This window comes from Leptinotarsa decemlineata, unplaced genomic scaffold (assembly GCF_025532065.1).
Source record: "Leptinotarsa decemlineata unplaced genomic scaffold, Ldec_3_MD MMD2_P_RNA_scaffold_6, whole genome shotgun sequence".
NCBI classification, from domain to species: Eukaryota; Metazoa; Arthropoda; class Insecta; order Coleoptera; family Chrysomelidae; genus Leptinotarsa; species Leptinotarsa decemlineata.
The window spans coordinates 11,298,520-11,318,389 of NW_027412533.1; the positions used below are offsets into that span (position 1 = coordinate 11,298,520).

Consider the following 19,870-nt stretch of genomic DNA (forward strand, 5'->3'; position numbering starts at 1 on the left):
GCCACCCAGGCCCTCGCTGCGAAAACCCACCAAAAAAAAAAAGACCATGGTTACTGTATGATAGTCAGCGGCTGGTGTTATTCACTATAACTTTTTGCAACTGTCCCAAACCATCACACCAGTCCTATTGTAAGGAAATCGGCAAAATGTACCGCATTTGCAGCAACCGCCACTGGACAACAAAAGAGGTCCAATCCTGCTCCACGGCAACGCCCGTCTGCACGTTTCACAAAAAATATCCGAAAATTAAACGAATTGAGCGTCGAAGTTCTACCTCCACCCCTATACTCAACAGACTTCTCGCCAACCAACTACCATCTTTCCAAGCATTTTGATAACTTTCTCACCAGTCGAAACTTCGCCAATAAGGATCAGGCAAAAAGGGCCTTCGTCGACTTCATCGAATCCCGAGCACACCATTTTTTATGCTGATGGAATAAATCAACTTGTGTTATGTTGGCAAAAGTGCATTGATTCAAATGACGCTTATTACAATCGAATTGAATGAGTATTCATCGAGATACTACAGTTTGAAGTAAAAACGGACACAACTCTTGAAACGACTACTGAATGTTTATTCTTGTACTTTATTGTGTCTGACTTGCTATTCTTTGGTTGATATCGATTGTATATGTATGTGTGTGTATGTATATACATATTGTTTTTTCTATATAACCTATGTTTTGCCAATCAATAAGATATATTTTTTCAGGCAATGAAGTGCAGTAATTGATTACCTCCCAAAAGTGATCATTTTATTTTTTGACAGTCATATCTCAATAAATATTGCATTATTATAAAAATAATTTATTGGTGTAAAAACAAAAAAAAAATAAAAATTATAAAGGCTAATAATTTTGAGAATTTATTCAAATTTTCAAGTATCCACAAGTACAAACAATACCATATATTGAACAAAAAATTGAGATCATACTGGACAAGTTCATTCACCTAGCTTGAATTGATTGATTCTTCAATTTCCACTGTAAAGACTATGACACATCTACAGGAAAACAAATTAATCTTGTAGATGGAGCAATAGTAATCTCGGTTAAGAATTTTCTCAAAGTATTTTAGAATTGATACAAAACACTGGGGCCTGAAAAAACCAGATTCTGGCTTAGATATAAATGGGCAATGATAAGTTCAGAAATAAATTCACATTTTTCCGCTTGTGAAAACTGAGTAGAACATGTTAAATAAACATAATTCCTACCATAGTCTGTAACATGTAGGAACTTTTTATCAATAGATATAATTGAAATGCTACTTTAGTTACTTTTTGCTTGAAAAATTACTAGATAACCCTTTTAATAGTGTCAAATTTGACAATTTTTAAAATTATTCAGTTTTCAATTCAACACTCCGCCATTAAATGTCTGCCCTCTACTAATATAAAATTTGACAATAAAAAATAAATAAAAAATCAGGTATCTTCTGAAAATTCTTAAAACGCTTCAGGAAAATTTTTTCAGTTTTCAATTTATCATCCCTCCATTAAATTTCAACCAAATTTAACAATTTTTAAAGAAAAAAAAAATCGGATTTTTTTCGAATATTTTAAAATCTTTCAGAAAAATGTTGTTCAGTTTTCAATTTAACACCAATCCACTAAATTTCAGCCCTCTACTGTCACTTCAAACTTTTTTTAATTTTTTGGTAACTTTGCCCTACCTATTTGAGTGAAACATGATTTGAACTTTTTTATTTCTGATAAATGCGAGAGTCTAGTATTCATTATAAATGTAAAGTTTTAATCAACTTTCATTCAAATCAGCAGAGTGAAAATAACTCAAAAAAATTTGAAAAACTCGAAGTGACAGTAGAGCTGAAACTGAATATCTTTTTCTCGGGGCATTTTTAGAAATTTAGAGGCAACATGATTTCTGAAAATTTCTGTTGAAAATGTCAAATCAAAGTCCAGAATTGCACGTAACAATGAAAATGGAGTTCTTATTCAGTTACTTTTCGAAAAAAAAAAACCTACTTTAGCAGTGTCCCTGTATAAAAGATTCATATGAATTGATGTGATTTTCGTCACATCCCCTCCTAGCAATCTCTATTCTCTAAAACATATCAATGACATATTGATATCAGTTCAAAAATTAAAAGACTACCAACATTTACCAGTAAATTAATTAAGTTTATACTAATATGACAGAAAAAGTTGAAAAAATACCTTTGAGAAAGTTTCATTTATAAATATACAACAGTCAGAGGTCTAAACTCTGTGCAATGTTTCAACAAATATGTACATATATATTACAAGTACTTGCTTGGTATATTTATAATGAGTAAAATTCGTTAACTCAGTCCATTCAACTCCTTTTCATAGGTTTCAAACCAATAAATAAAATTTGCTGCAAAAAATGTGCAAAAGGACTTGAATGTCTTCTTATACGAACAAATTTTGGTTAAATCAATAAGCAGTTGTACTGGAACGCTCTTCTTTTGAATGGTGATCTCAAAATCTAATATTTTTTCAGTAGGAGCCAAATCTTTATACAACATCAATAACTGCTTGGTAACTTCTTTTTCTTTATTGACTATTCCAACGATGTCTTTGGTGTTGAGATTCTTCAAAGTTGATTTACGTAACTGCCATAAATCCAACTTTGCAGAGCACCTATAAGAGAACACTGGTATTTTTTCTTTATCATGAACATCAGTTTGGCCCTCAGATCTTTTTGCTTTAATATCCGTATCCTCTTTGGTAGTTTCCTTTACGTCAAAATTCAAGAATTCCTTCAGAACAGTCACCAAAAATTTATTGGCTGATTCGAACCATTCCTCTTCAATCACCTGTCTTCTGTTGGATACGTTGTCATCGATATTTTTGGATAAATACTTCACATTGATGCCCATCGGCACAGTGAACTGGCTAAAGTTGCATTTCAATAACTGTTCACTCTTAATATTCGGTGGTTTTTTCCGTCAAAAGTTTATATAATAAGCCTACGGGACCATCTTTACATATTTGCTTTCCCTGGCGACATAAATTAATGAATATGTTCAAAGTAGACTCCGATACTGCAGGGGTTGCATTTCGAGAATGCTCAAATGGATCCTGTATGCAAATCGAAACTTCCACTTTCAAAGCGACATTTCCCTCAACTTTAATAAAGTCCTTATAGGTGTTATAGTGTTCCGGAAGTTGCTCTGGGGTTTTAAAAGCCTCCTTTTTCATTTTTACTCCTAAGTAAGGGCAAATTATAAATGTACTATAGTCAAAATTTGAATAAAATTCGAAAAAGTCAGCTAACAGCTCAGCTAGAGATATATTTCGTAAAGTGTAATTATTGTATTCCTTTTGTTTAAAACCGCCGTTCCAACCATCCTGGTAACTGGCAAATTTTTCATCCTCCTGAAGCAAACGAACAGACGGAACCTCGTGAGGCTTTTGTTGTAAAAAAAATATCATCATGAGGCTCAATGAATAATTGGTGAACAAATGATTTTGTCCTGCTATCTTATGGATCTTCGCCCAATACTTTATTATCACCATCGCCTCTCTAATTTTGAAATCCAATTTCAAATAGTAATTGATCAGTTCACTATTGCACACTCCTAACTTATTCTTGATGTTAATGTCACAATTAATATTGGATTCTATATGGATGCACTTCAAAATAGGAATTTTTGCATGAGCTATGACAATACAATTGGTGAACCTTTGAGAGTGCATCAAAATATGTTTGATTTTATAAAGGAACGGTACATTGTTTTCCCTGTTCCTAACACCTTTTATATAGAGGTCAATATCACTATTTTTGAAGTCAAGACCTGTTATCGTGGATCCAAATGGAAAAATTTGCACCCTCGGAAAAGTATATTGTAGGGAATTTTGCAAATCATCACACACTCTCATATACACTGGATATTTTCTATTATTCCCTACCTCCAAATACTCTGCTAGAGAAGTAACTTGTTCAGAGAGCGTTTTCATGTTCTTTAGTTGTTTATGGAAATCATCATGATCTTCTATCTGCGAATATTTATTGAAAGGTTCTGCAAAGAAAGTCACCAATTAGTTTACTGAACCACCCAATGTTTTTCCAAGAATTCATTGAAACACACGTTAAAAGGTGAGACCTAGTTAGTTGTTAGCTCGCACAAGTTTCAACTTTTGAGAGTTGTCGCTCGTAGAGGTGTGACAGCTTTCCGTTTCATTTATACAACCAATCAAAATTTGTTTATACTGTCTCAAGAATATCCCACTGTCTATAATTAATTTTTGGGGAGAATTGAGTTTTAATGAACAAATTGCTAACAATGGTTACAAGGTAGATATTATTGGATCCAATCTTTCAAAAAACTAAGAAAACAAGTCATTTACCAGATCTATCTCACGTCAAGAAACGATAATCAACGTCACAGGACATTAACATACTTTGGTGAACCCACCAATTTCATTTGAAAATAGTATTTTGAAAAAGAAAGAATTGGACGTAGCTTGTAGAACAAATAATAGTTTAAGTAAATTTATTAAAAACAATAAATCAAAACTTTCAGGATTGGATTAACCAGGAGCATAAAAATTGACTTGTGATTCTTGCATAAAACTTAACATTGGCCAAACCAGCAAAATATTTTCCTAAAAAGCAAAAGAACATATCGAGTGATTTCTTGAATTTGAAGACTAATTCCACATTTGCAAAAAAGCATGACTGCAATCATGCTTATAAATTATTACATTTGACATTTGGAAGACATTCAAAATTCTTGATTTCCAGAAGGTTTGAAACTTGACCTTCTGGAAAGTATAGAAACCAATCAGTACAAAACCACCATCTAATGAATTGAATTGAATAGCTCCCTGTATGTTATTACCAGATAATCATGCTTTGTTGCCCTATGTAATATTTATTGATCAATTGACTTGTTTTTCACCTTTTTTTTTCCTAAAATCAACTGCTGTTACTAGTTAATGATGAAATGATAGTATCTGCTATTTTTAGGTAGTTAGAACTAGATTAGAATTAATTATCTGATCAGACCATAGACATGTTTTCAATCTAAAAGTGGTAAATCCAACCCTGCTTGAGAAAGTGATTGTATAGCAAAACACGTATCGCGGTTTTGTGAACTTTTGTTATTGGCTAAAATTTTCGTTTATATCTTGTAACTTACGTTGCGTTCTCAATTCTCTATACTGGACAGTAAGTTTTCTGCCGCCAAGATAATGATTTCCTCTCAGAACTGTCAGAGCATCAGAAGGTTCTGCATAGTCAACAAGCAAGAAATAATTTCCAAAATATGTAAAAACCACTTTACCATAACTGAAAAAGTACTTTAGAATTATTTCTTGGCAAATATATGGTGGATATCCTGAAACAATGTAAATTGGTTATTATTTTATCACAACTTTATAAATCATTTTTTCAAGTTGTTGAGACCTTTTTTCGTTAACTGTTGAAAAACTGTTAGAAATTTCCTTGACAGTTAATGTTGAGAAATTGGTAGAATTGTGAAAAAAGATTGAGTACTTCATCAACTTCAATATTCTATGTGCAGGTAATAATATTTTTTTACTGAAACGTACATTTTGAACAAGTGTACGAATTTTAATCATCAAGGGTTCTTTTCATTGCTCAACACATTTGAGTTTTGAAATTAAAAAAAAAATGACATCAACCCTAGAAATACCTTTCAAATGAATTATTACACAACCTCCAATTCTATAATAGTATATTATGCAACGATCATGTAATGATGGTTATTAAGACACGAGCATTAACCGGGATACGAAACGAGCCGAAGGCGAGTTTTGTATGGTATATGCGAGTGTATTAATAACCATTACATGAGAGTTGCATACGCTATTTTTTCTAACCCCGATAAATAATGAAAAACTATAAATATTATATTTGTATTGAACACATTTACAGTAATTAACTCATATTTTTTTTAAAAAACACAAACTTAATGGTATTATCATGGATATATGAAAACTATAAAGATTCTGATTATATTTATATTGAATATAACAACTATAATTAATCTGATCTTTTAAAAATATTGGAGTCGATGGTATTCCTTCTATATCGCTGTTTTCAGACATTTTGATAATATAGGTAGGTAATATGAAAACTGATTTTGACAAATAAAGCAATTAATTACTTAGGTTAGAATCTAGGACAAACAAAGGAACAGGATTCTTGATTGAAAAATTATGGGTTTCTATTGGTTGATAATCTGTATCGTTATGAAAAATCTGTATCATAATAGATATCATTATGAAACGGATTATGGTCATATATGTGTATTGTTAGAGTACGGTTGTAGAAAAAAAAAAGATGAGAAGATAGCTGTCAATTCGAGGGGTTGAATGGTGACATTTTCAAATAATACCATTTTAGTTTAAAACATTGTTTTCCAGGAGTACTCAGTTTTCTCACTGATGTAATGACCAAGTTAAGGGAGAAGAGTTTTGGTAGAAAGCCGACAGTTACTCTTATGCAAAAATTTTCGTATTGAAAAAAAAAACATGAAAGATATCCTTTAACAATTTTTATTTCAAATGATTTATTTGATTGAAACTAAACCAGATGACAAAAAAAGTCCTGTCAGATGTTTTTATATAATGTTGAGGGTTCTTTTCTCCCCGTGACTAAAAACAATACTCTCACAAGTTTGCAATTAAATAACTCAAAACCCAAAAAAATTCAAAACAACAAACATAACCTAAATATGTTTAAAATTCAGTAATTGTTTATATTTCAGTAATTCAGATCAGCTGAATTTTTGTCATACATTTTTCGTGTACTTTTTTCTGCTATACATTTTGGATCGTGGTTTGTAAAAACCATTTCGAAATAATCAACTGCTTCACTTTAATGTTCACTAAATGATTAATATTGCTTTAACCTTATTTGATTTTCAATTCATTCATAATAGAATTTTTACAATTGACTTATATTGATTTTCAATGTAACTGAAATATCAAAAATCCAAAAAGTTCACCAGAGACCCTATTTTACCTGTCACAAAAATTCCACATTTTCTTGCAATCCTCATTTGCTCCTCCTTTCCATGGTATAATTTTAAATGTTTCTGCCCAGAGAGATGTTGCATCATAGTGGCTTCGTTATGTAAATTTATTTTACATAGATCACAATAATATTTCTTTTTTGTGGATCCTTGCATAATGTTTATAGATATCTCAACTTTTTCTGAAACAAAAAATTGATTGCAAGTCTTTAAATAAAAAAACTTCTTAATACCTTTAGGAATTTTATATGCTATAGAGAAACTTCAATTTACAGTTATTTACCAAATTTATTAAAAAATATCACCAAACAAAAAATTGAAAAATTTGAAATTTTTGTTTAAATATATCAACCAGTGTAAATATGATGTTAAAAACTTAATTTTTATAATAATCATTGATGAAAGGGATTAACTTTCATAGAATGTATATTCATTTGGTATTTCTCTCTCTTTCTCTCACTCTCTCTTGCACCATTCTAGCATATTAACGAAAATATAAGTTTAAAAAAACATGGAATAATGAGAGGAAAACTATTTAAATCGAAAGGCGTTTATTTTTTGGAAATAAAATTTTGGCTTCTTACTTCTCCACCTTTATACAAAAAATGTAGGAAACATAAAAGGAGGGAAGAATAAACTCCTTACAAAGATGTGTTGATCATGCATAGAAGTTACTTTCAGATACAAACTGGGAAAAAAGCCCTCTCAAAACAACTACTTTCATATAAACATTGAATTAAACAAGAGAAAAAGTACTTTTGAACCAAATACTTTTATTTGAATTTTATATTAATTGAATTATACAAAAAACCCTTTCTTCTATTCAGTTTGTACTCCAAACATTCATTATAGAATTGAATCAGATATCACTACATAAAAAAATTACACTACACCAGTTATGACTGAGTGATGGGGCATTGAAACCACAAACTTAGCAAGCCCAGAGGAAAATGTGAGTTTGATCGAAGCAAGGCAAAAATGTTGGTTATTCATGATACTGTATGGTTAATATTTCATTCACAATGTTTTATATTCATTTTGATTGTGTAACGCTATGCATTTGTTTGAGGGTGGCTAACAATGTTTCATGGTGAATTTCATTAGTTTGGACTTCCATTGTCTAATATGATATAAAATTATTTGGAATACCCAAAAGAATCTATAAAATTAAAATGAATAGCTGAAAATAACAATTATATTAAGCAAAAAAAAACCGAAATGAAATAACAATAAAGTGGAATACAAGCATCATTTGAAAATTGAACAATTAAAAAGAAATAAAAAATTAAAAGATATCAAGCCAAGTTACTTCACGTCGTTTCGATTTTAGTATCCACAATGGAAGTCAGAACTAATGAAACAGCACTATGCATTTGTACAAAAAAAAGTTTTCACCAAAACAATAGATGAGATGAAAATACTCTTACTTGATAATCAAGAAAAGACTTCATCTATTGAATCCAAAGAGTTAATCATTAGTCGCCCAAATAGAAAAATTAGGTTTTCTATAATGATGACTCCCTACCAGTTATGTCAGATTATAGTCAGAAACAAGGATAGAGTTATCATACAAATTACTCTCGAGCAAAGTTGGAGGTGTCAGAAATATCCATATGCTTATTACAAAGACAGAGTTATCAAATGTAATCAGTTCATTCAATCTTCAAGAAAGGTAAGAAATTTAAGTTTTTTCAAAGGTAACATGCCAATCAAAACAAAAAAAAAATTCAGTTGTCAAGAAAGCCACCTTGTTCTCTCCTTTTTGAAATGAATGTATTCAGTGAGATTATCTGTCACCGTCGACATTATTGTAGTCAGTGTACATCATATGGAGATTGATTTAACACATCATTTGGTCTTTTTTAATAATTTGTGTGTTAAATGTAAACTTCATATATAATACAATGCTAATAATGGTTTGTGTTTCATAACTTATGTTATGTAACTTAAGCTTGGAAATAGTACCATTTTATAATTTTTCAATTAAAGGTCATGTGAAATCAACATTTGTATATCCTCTTACTATGGTTAGATTATATCTGTTCAGTATCAGAGAAATTCCCTTGAAGTTCTCTTCAATTAAGTTTTATACAGTGTGTGCGATTTCAAACCGCAACACCCTGTTATTTTTGATTCCATGAACCGATTTTGAAAAATAAAAATTTCAAACAATAGTACTTGACGAGCTCTTTTCAAAGATGTTGATAGATATGGATTTTTCTCATTTTCAAGGCCTACTATGACCTGCCCAATGGGTCGAAATTTCGAGAACGGCCATTATGCATTTTTTATTGGAAAAGTTGATAGCCCATTCGATTCGGGCATATTTCAAACCCCTATATACTAAGTTTCAGCCCAATTTCTCATACGGTGTGTTAGTTATATGATGACAAATTCCCGTATTCATGATTTTTTGACTGACCCTGTATAACAAACTGTAAACTTCAAAAGAAAGGTGAAGTATCCATTGAAATGAGAAACACATGAAATATTCAAATACGAAGTTTTTTCATCGGTACAGATACAGATAGATGTCCCTAGTTCAACCAAAAATCAAAAGTTGAAAATGTTTTATCCATATCGTTTGATTTTTGGTATAATAAATAGTCACATTGTAAAAATACCCCTTTATATACTTTTTTTTTAATTTGTCTCAACCCGGTGACAGATTTTGGCAAAATTCTCATGATTTCATTTTATATGGCATATGCATATGATTTGACAATAAGCTTCAAAATTAAGTTGTATCTTTTTTCGTTATTATAATTTTGACAGTTCGGTATTTACAACCAATTCACTATACAACCAACTCCAGGTTCAATACGTTATTCAATAGAACGGGGAAAGTAAATAAAACACATGTACCAAGACAAAGAGGGAATATAGAGATAGACGGACAAATTTCAGAGTATGTTCAAGAAAACCTAAAAAATAGCTTGCAGCAGACTTCACGAGATTTACACGTTAGTATATCTAAAATACATACATGTTTGAAAAAGAATAAAGTTATTTGCTTCGAACCAAAAATCATGCATACATTAGAAATAGGTGATGAGGAACGAAGGTTGGAATTCTGTTTATGCTGCCAAGGTGAATATTTGATGAGGCAGCATTTACCACTAACGATACAGTATCCACTCAGAATTCCAGGTACTGGGCAAGGAAAAATCCACACTGAATGATGAATTCAGAAAGACAATTTTCCCAAAAATCAATGTCTGGGTAGGAATATTCAAAAACCGTATAATAGGTCCAGTGTTTTTTGAAAACACACTAAACGGTACAGAATTTTATAATTTTTTGACAATGAAATTCTTGGATTTCATGGAAGAACTAAGCATTGAAGAACGCAGAGATATTATATTTCAGCTAGATGGTGCCTCCATTCAGAATGTGATTACTGTGCGGCAATATCTTGATGACAAATTCGGAAGATGGATTGGAAGGACCAGCCCATTTATTTGTTGGCCCTTCGATCACCAGACCTGACTCCATTAGAGTTTTTCTAGGGGGATATTTGAAAGAAAGTGTTTATAGAAATAGACCATGAAATTTGAACGAATTGAAGGAGAAGATAAGGCAAAAGTGTGGTAAAATAACACCAGGCCCATTGAGGTGGATCCGCCAGAATTTGAGACGACGTTATTAAAAATGTATAGAGCTTGTAGGAGGATACTGTTCCATTTATTATGAGGTGTATTCATTATAATTTTAATTTCACTTACCAATAATCATCTATCACATATTTGTTACATTAGAAATTATTGGAAGCAACTACCAGTAAAAAACATTGGCATTTTTTGTAGCAAAGAATGTTATGTGAAAGCCATTTCTTATATGATTGATGAGGGATGTGGTACTTCGTTTTTCCATCTAACAGTATCATGTTACTCCATCTGTGCATTCAAACTTCCAACTAAGAACCTCATTTTCATAATCGGTGAGTTGAGCAACATATTTCATAAATGTTAAATGAATCGGCATTTGGAAATGCTAAACCGAAATTCACAAGTTCTCAATAGATATTTGTTAATTTAATTTCTAGTCTAGTTAGATTTATAATCGGGCACTTTTACTCTCTATTATTTTTGGAGGGTGTAAGATTACAACAGAAACAACTTATTGAAACAAAAATTAAATGTTAATATAGTAGTAGGAATTTCAATTACTTACGTTTCAACAGTTCCTATCCTACTCAAACACACGGTATGAAATCACAAAATTTGACCAAACCGATTGCAAACTTTCAAAAAATACTTTGGTTCGATAATTCCCTTATCATTTCCAGGACTTAAAATAACACCGTTGACTGACAAGTAAAATAAAATGTTGTCAGATATAGCCAACTTCAGATTTATGTATATAAATATTTCTGCATCACTCCTTATACCACTAACAATATTCCTGTCTCCTGGGAGACTCTTGGAAAAATGTATGTGATTCCTTTTCATGCGGCTAATGCCTTCATTCTTGATATTATCCCAATTTTTAGAATAGGTTCCATGAATTAGCTGAATATCTTCTGTTCCCAAAATTGGAGACAACTCTAGATTTGTCACAACCTAAAAAATGTTACGATATCTGAAATGCCTTCAGAATACATTTCTGACATTTCTAATGCATGATTATGTAGAATTAACAGAAAATGAATTTACTGAAAACACTTTTTTTACACCACAAGAAAATAAGGTTTAAATTGAAAGGGGTATAAGTAGAAATTAATTTTTGTGACAGAAAGGTTTTGGCTTCCTATAATACTTCTCTATCTTTATACAAAAAAATGTGGGAATATTGGAAAGAAAGGGAGAAAGCAATTAATTTCAAAATGAACTATATCCAAAGATGTGTAGTTAATGCAAAGGAGTAACTTTCAGACACAAACTGGAAAAAACCGTCTTGAAACAACTACTTTCACATAACACTCACATTTATTGTGTGTCCTTGATTAGCACATATTTGTATATCCTTCTCATAACGAAGACTAAACCTGTGCTTATTATCAACTTCAACTACTCTCTTTATATCCTCTAGAGAAAACTTGTCTCTTATTGTTTTATGATTGAGCAAGTCCTCTATATTCATATAGCCGTCTGTGCGGATAGGTAGTCCTTCTTTCACAGCTCCATGTCGAAGAAGCCAGGACAAAAGTTTACTCAAATGTATATCTCTACTAACCTACAAGATGTCATAGATTTAGTAATAGGTAGATAGTATGAACACATAATGGATCTAATCTATGATTTAATAATATAGATCTGATCTAACTATAATTAAATAAGTTGCTATTATATGAATTATATTTCAGAGTAATAAACAAACTATTTCACAAATGGAATCAACTTTATAATTACTACAACGTACCATCAAATACACGAAAGGATTAAAATTTGGAGATATAAATACCTACTGAATTATTAATAACTGCAAAGTTGGTAGGTTAATCAAATTACACTTTTGAATCCAAAGAACTTTTACCAATTCACATGTTAAACAAAAATAACATATAACATCACAAATTTTTTTTTCTGTGATCTTCTTCTTCTCTTTTTTTATGGCCTTTGGTTCCCTTCGGCGAAGTAGACCAGTCTCTTCCTATTGCATAACGGATGTTATCAGGGGACGTGTGTGTCTTGCTTAACGCAGACTACATCTTTATGTTGTCGATAGACACTAAGTCCACGTGAACTGGGGTTTTGTGGCGTGATTGGAACTTTTGTCTTGAGTATCTGCGTTCTATCTTCACTTGCTGGTAGGTATTAACCGGATAAAGAATACATACAGAGGTTGTGATATTAGGATTGAAACTAATAAAATTGGGATAAGGAATGGATATGGGCGTACCTCCCCACCGCTATTATAATTTAATATGGGTATACTCCATGAATTTGCAAATAATTTTCAAAATGCTAACATTTAAAATTCCCAGGACTGTAAACATGTTCAGAGGAGCTGTTATTGCTTTCTGTATGAATTTATGAATTGATGCCGTAAGTATGATTTGTAATGTTATTCAACGGCGAAAATATTCACAACTCATTAAATAATAGGCCCTGAAGAAGCTTCCCATTAGAAGCGAAAGCTTGGCAAAGTAAAGCAGAGTTTGATTTTTTGAATGAGAGTCCCTGTTAATCTATTTTACCGTACAGATATATATATATATATATATATATATATATATATACATATATATATATATATATATATATATATATATATATATATATATATATATATATATATATATATATATATATATATATATATATTAGTTTAACGCACCTCGGTTTTTTTACATATCTAGAAGTGGTTAACGACCCAAATTCATGTTAGAAGCGGCAACGTTGCATTGTCGCTCTGAGCCACAGTATTTCTGTATACTATATACAAAATACTGTGTCTAAGCCCTTGATATATATATATTTACGTGGGTGCGCTATATTTCTAAGTCCTTTGTTAGTCGTGATTCTGTCGTGATTGTAGGAGAATGGCAATTAGCAAAGCTGGACACCGTTAATCAACTAAATTACTTCGTTAATCGTTTATCCGTTACTAAAAAAGAACTTCGTTAAACGTTAAAGCGTTACATGTCGGAAGATTGTACGCAAGTTAACGTTAATCGTTAATCCGTTAACGCGTGATAAACATTGCATTTTTTATATTGTTGCGTTAATAATCTACTTATAAAAACTTTTTTTGGGTTGTGGAAGTTGACAGCTTAGAAACAAAAAAACGAAGTGTATAATAATTAGAATGTGTAATTTTAATTTATTCATCTGACATAATATGGATATTATTGCTCTTCATGAACATCAATACGTTGAAGTTCTCGTCTGAAATTGAGGCTCGTTTCGGCGTTAAAATATATTCTTAAAAGAGATGTACAACTGCAGGGCTTGAGGGTATAGCAGTATTATATTAAATAAACAGATTTATGAATATCGGTTCCCCGAGTAATGCTGCATCGTTGAACGAGTCTGGATCAATGAATTAACGATTTACTTAACGGACTTGAAATTTAACGAGTTAAACGATTAACGGATTAACGAGTTAACGCCCAGCTCTGGCAATTAGACATACAGGGTGTTTGGTAGCTGGGTGCAAACCTTCAAGGGGGTGATACACTAGCCCATGTAGAACATATTCATACAAACATTTTTATTTTCTAGCGTGTTTTTGATTTTTAAGGGAACTTTTACGATTTTTAGTACAAAAACCCAAAATTGGTCAATTAAATGCTAATAACTTCTAATCTTAACAGAAATGTCCGGTTTTTTAAATTTATTTCAGTAGTCTTATGTGTCCCCAATCGTACTAAAGTAGTTTGAAGCACCATTGTGTCCAAAAAAGTTATGTACAGAGCATTTAAACTTTACAAAAAAAGGAAGAAAATAAAAAATCTGATCTTTAATGCCAATTAAAAAAATAAATAAAATACATAGAGGTGTTCAGACACCTTTAAAAACATGCTTAGTTACTGCTCTTTCGTTTGAGGTATCATTTACCTAGCTAAGTCTTGAACTTTTTTAATTAGGGTACCTGAACCAGTTGAAGGTCGTAAATATGGATATTAGAAAAATTTAAAAAAAAGTAATTTAAATGAAATTCAGCTCAAAAACCTTCAAACGAAAATCTTAAAGCAATATTCGATATTATTTTTAGACTTACATGGAATAATAAGAAACTTAGCCCAACTTGAAACAAGAGAAAACTGAACAAAGGCCGGTGCCGGTGGCATTTTACAACAAAGAATTTGACCTGAAGCTAGTCATTAATTGGAATGCATTCTATTGTTATGGATTAGACCTTATGCTAGGGCCATAAACTTGCTTTTGAGTTAATCAATTTTTAGGTACCTGAGTTGAGTAATCATCTTGGACCACTCGCCGGGTCGGTTAAGTTGGCCAAACAAGTTCTCTAGTCACTGCTTTGCCCTTTCGAGTTGCGAGTAGACGTTGGTTTTGTGTTCCCCATTTTTGTTATTCAACGTGTTCAGTTGTAGCCTGTCGCTCCTGCAGGTGTTGTTTATTTTGGACTATCAAACTTTTTGTTGTGTGTGCTGCCATGGCTGAGTTTACGAGTCATGAACAAGCCGATATCATTTTTATGTATGGCAGAGCTGATGGTAACGCATCTCTGGCACGACGTTTCTACCAAGAACGTTACCCGAACCGCAGGTAAATTAAGTTCTAATTGTAGATGTAGTTAAAATTTCCCATTTTCACCTCAAAAGACGTTAAAAATGAGTTATTTTATTGCAGGGTGCCTAATGTCCATGTGTTTTCCAACACATATCCTAGGCTGTCTGAATCTGGTATTCATCATGCTGAACCTGCAGTAAATCCAGGAAGACATAATGTCAATGTTGAGGAGCAAATTCTCGCAGCCTTCGAAGCGGATCCTACCAGCATCAGAGTTGTAGCGAGAGAATTAAACCTTTCGATATGGAAAGTGTGGAGTACGATGCACAACGATGCAAGGCTTGGAGGAAACGGATCCGGCGAGACGGATACGGTTCTGCCGTTTTTTGCTAAACGCAGATATTGACGACACGTGGTTCTTAAAGTCCATCCGCTGGACTGACGAATCGAAGTTCTCCAGGGAAGGAATTACTAATTTCCACAACCTTCATGAATGGGCTGATAAGGACAGCAATCCAAATTGGATAAAACAGGTAAATAAATGATTTTTATTATTATTATTTTATTACCCATGTTCAACACGTGTTTCATTACCTAAATTAACTAATTTTATTGCATTTTTGTTTCAGATTTCTGTCCAAAGACAATTTTCAATAAATGTGTTGGCTGGGGTCATCGGACGCACATTGGTTGGCCCACACATTTTGCCTGACAATTTGAATGGACAAAATTACCTCGAATTCATGATATACGACTTGCCAATGTTACTCTATGATGCCGAAGTGCCAATATTGGACACGGACAGGCCGATCACATTTCAGCAAGATGAATGCCCAGCACATTGGGCTGTAAGCGTCCGCGAACACCTGAACCGCTGTTTTCCTGGCAACTGGAGAGACGGACCCATCCCCTGGCCTGCCAGATCGCCCAACCTGACTCCGTTGGATTTTTTTGTGTGGGGTCGGACGAAAAAACTCGTATACACAACAGAAATCACCACGAGAGAAGAATTACTTCAGCGAATAGAGGCAGCGTTTGAAATTATGAAACAGGTAATGCAAATGAAAGTAACCACAACTGAAGTACGAAATCGTTGTAGAAAGTGTATACGCAATGGTGGAAGACATTTTGAACACCAACAATAAATTTTTACAGTACTAAACACTTTTTTCTTTAATTCCACAAAAATCCATATTCACGACCTTTAACTGGTTCAGGTACCCTAATCAAAAAAGTTCAATTGGCATTGAATTGGCATTTTTTTTTTCTGGCATTAAAGATCAGATTTTTTATTTTCTTCCTTTTTTTGTAGAGCTTAAGTGCTCTGTACATAACTTTTTTGGACACAATGGTGCTTCAAACTACTTTAGTACGATTGGGGACACATAAGACTACTGAAATAAATTTAAAAAACCGGACATTTCTGTTAAGATTAGAAGTTATTAGCATTTAATTGACCAATTTTGAGTTTTTGTACAAAAAATCGTAATAGTTCTCTTAAAAATCAAAAACCCACTGGAAAATAAAAATGTTTGTATGAATATGTTCTACATGGGCTAGTGTATCACCCCTTAAAGGTTTGCACCCAGCTACCAAACACCCTGTATTTCGAGTTGAATTAGCCACCTATCCAGTAAAACAAGAAGTACAAAGAATAGTATTTAAGACAAACTAAGTGATATCAACAAAGTAGTCTTTAGGCAAAGGTAGTACTTACATTATAAAAAAATGAACATGAGGTTGAAACAATTGACGAGTAGATATCGAAAATCATACAATTGAATACAAAACGCTTTTTTAGCTTATGATTATGTCCAACATAGTTGGATGGACTATTTATAGCAATTAGTAACATCAAATTTTTTTAGAAAATGGTGTGAATCGAATAGCCAGACAATGCACAGTTTGACAAAATGGAGTCGAGATTTTAGAAAAGATTTCAGTAATAATTAATAAAATTGATTAAAATAAAATGAAAATTACAGCGACCTCTCATGGGTAAGGTTGGAATCTTGAAGAGAAGAAGAGAGAGAGACCTGCGTTAAGAAAACAAGGTTGAACTTGAATTATACAGGTTATTTTTACTTAGATGACGGGAGTAGGAAATGCATTGGAAAATATGTTATTTAAATATTAAGAAAATTAAAGAAATTCAAATAATCAAACGTATAGTATACCCTATATGAGGCGTTTCAACACTGATGATTCGCTTTTAACAAATTTTACAGTAGACAAAAAAAAATTATAAAATATCTATTTTTTAATGAAGACATAAGTACGTAAATGCCATACCCCTTGTTTACTTTCGAATGGGGCAAGATATCAGAGTCGGACAAAATTTGACCTCTATCTGTATGGATTCTACTGATTTCTATAAAATGCAGAATTATTGTATAGACAATTTTACACCGACCAATAAGGAATATTTATTATAAAAAAATTATATATCAGTATTAACATCAACAATTTTGTGACTCATCTGGTTATAAAAATTAACTCCTCGCATATATAAAATTGAATTCAAAATAGTTTTTGAAAATATTTTTTTTTGGATTTCTACTTACTCCATCGTTATTCAAAAAAAATTCCACGAAGAGAAGTAGAATGAAATTAAGTTGAAAATAAAATCTCAACAAAGATGTGTAAATTATGCAAAGAAGTTACTTTCAGATACAAACCAGAATGAATATTGAATAATCATTTTTTCTATTCAATTTATTTCTAATTATTATACAAACTGTACATAAGTGATATCTTGAAGTCAACAATCATGGAATATATCATAATATTGTTCTTGTCTCCCATTTTACTTTTATGTTTTTCATCGAATTTATATTAGAATATATCCTTTCTCTCAAATCTTATTTTGTGAAATTTTGGTAAATCAATATATATATAATCTATATCACTAAAATAACTTGAATATTTGCCAATGGTTGATAACATTTATTGTGACTATTAGATTTCTTGAAGATCTCGTTAAATGGTTATGTGGATCCCTCTTAATTTTGACACTTATTTTAGTGTTTTCGTATTTGTTTATTCAACAAAACAAGTTTGACTTCATTACAACTGTAAAAAATGTAGTGTATAACGTTGCAATATTTTTAAATTATATATTTAAGAGTAGTGACAGCCAACAAACAACAATAACAAGATCGGCCGAATTCCTCGAATTAAACATTAACACAGTGGAGAATCCTGATAAAGTACAAGCTGTACCAAAAAACTATTCTAAATAGAATTCAACCTGTTGAATTTTCAAATGGTTCTCGATAGCTCACAGTCCGTACTTATGTCACTTACTAAGAACAAGAAATTCAACGTTACCGATATATCAGCCATATTGCAGCTATCTATCTTTGATGCATGAGTCAAGAGTCAATGTTCAAGAGTATATATATATATATATATATATATATATATATATATATATATATATATATATATATAACTCGGATTACAGCATGGTGCATACCAGACAACGCTGTAGTCCCACGATCGACATGGCTAAATGCACCTCAACCCTAGCAAAAGCCATCATCATAGAGAGAGAGAGAGAATTCGCTATCCACTGGACAGATAGTATTAGTAGCTGAGGCCAATACATGAAGAAGAAGAACAACAAACGAAGTTGTGTGTTTTTAAGTGATAGGTGATAACTAAGATTCCTAGAAACCCTGGTGTTGGTAACGCTTAGATTTTGTTTTGAACTTTTTGAAGGAACCACCTGTTGCTTTTAACAACACTTACGAGGTTTTCCCAAGATGGCGCTATTCTGAATTGTTCGAGTCCCCGCTGAGTCAGTCAAATTAATTATTATCTGTCATTGTCAAAAAGAATTTTCAACTTTTGGTATTTTGAAATTGATATTTTTTGTCATCCCAATCTTTACATTGTTCGCATTTTTTATTATAGTTTTCGTTCGTTAGTTCTCAGTTATTTTAGTTTGGTTACATTTTTCAGTAGTAATAAGGAATAGTTTTATATAGTGTATAAGGATACTTTTTGTAAAATGGGACAATTCTGTATTTTGTGTGAACAGTGTAAAAATTCGAGTAATCATCTGTATTCAGTGTCAAAGGTAAATGAAACATTTTATAATTACTGTCAATCCACCACGGATAAACTAAGTTTGTATCAGCCTACACCAAAAACCAACTTCATATTTTGAATAATCCTTCACCCTTTCAAATCCACCTTCTGCTACTAGAGTATCATTACTTTCTTAATCATAATATCAAATTGAAAATAAACATTCACTTATGCTTTTTTAAATACAACTTAATACCTAGTTGCAAGAAAAGTCTACTCATAGAATCATAGATACCTACAGATGAATATTACAGTATGCAGAGAGATTTATTGCATTTCTACAGAATTATTATGAGAAGTAAGTAAGTTTACAGTTACATGAAATTTAACATCCATTTAAAATATAATGATATTAATATCAGCATAAAATTTAAAACTAATAAAAAATTAAATCTATATCAACAATTAATAAATCATAGATTAAGTTTGAAAATCACTCTCTGAGTAGGGCTCCATGCCAAACAAATAGTTCCCCAAGCCTAACAGAATGTTGTATATTTTTGAAATCTTGTGGAAAATTATTGTAGAAATCGAGGGTGTTGTTGTATTGTGGACTTGTATAAAAAAAATATATTGGGTGGTTAAAAGACTACTCATGTATGATGAGAAACCTAATGCTCTCTTAAATATATACTCGTAGTAGTTGA

The 19,870-nt window shown here is 31.8% G+C and overlaps 2 protein-coding genes across 3 annotated transcripts; both read right to left on the reverse strand.

Moving 5' to 3' along the window:
• Positions 1 to 852: 852 nt before the first annotated feature.
• Positions 853 to 12,526, reverse strand: LOC111516236 (speckle targeted PIP5K1A-regulated poly(A) polymerase). Its single transcript, XM_023172414.2, is given in 5 exon segments — positions 853 to 2,913; positions 2,915 to 4,008; positions 5,131 to 5,328; positions 6,981 to 7,172; positions 12,398 to 12,526. Coding segments are annotated over 4 exon segments (1,998 nt in total). The 5' UTR covers positions 7,078 to 7,172; positions 12,398 to 12,526; the 3' UTR covers positions 853 to 2,304.
• On the reverse strand, positions 11,164 to 12,520 carry Tpt (tRNA 2'-phosphotransferase). Of its 2 annotated transcripts, none has more exons than XM_074169968.1 (3): positions 12,394 to 12,520; positions 11,917 to 12,165; positions 11,164 to 11,552 (listed from the first exon to the last, which is right to left on the reverse strand). In XM_074169968.1, the coding sequence occupies exons 2-3, from the start codon at positions 12,070 to 12,072 to the stop codon at positions 11,205 to 11,207; spliced, it is 504 nt and encodes a 167-aa protein (XP_074026069.1). In that variant the 5' UTR covers positions 12,073 to 12,165; positions 12,394 to 12,520; the 3' UTR covers positions 11,164 to 11,204. The 2 variants fall into 2 exon arrangements, with proteins under 2 accessions (XP_074026069.1, XP_023028184.2); XM_023172416.2 differs by having other exon boundaries at positions 12,352 to 12,479.
• Positions 12,527 to 19,870: the final 7,344 nt, after the last annotated feature.

Coding starts and splice junctions, on each gene's coding strand:
- Tpt (XM_023172416.2), bottom strand. Junction 11,553..11,916: donor ATCAAGGACACACAATAAAT/GTGAGTGTTATG, acceptor AACATTTTTTAG/GTTGTGACAAATCTAGAGTT.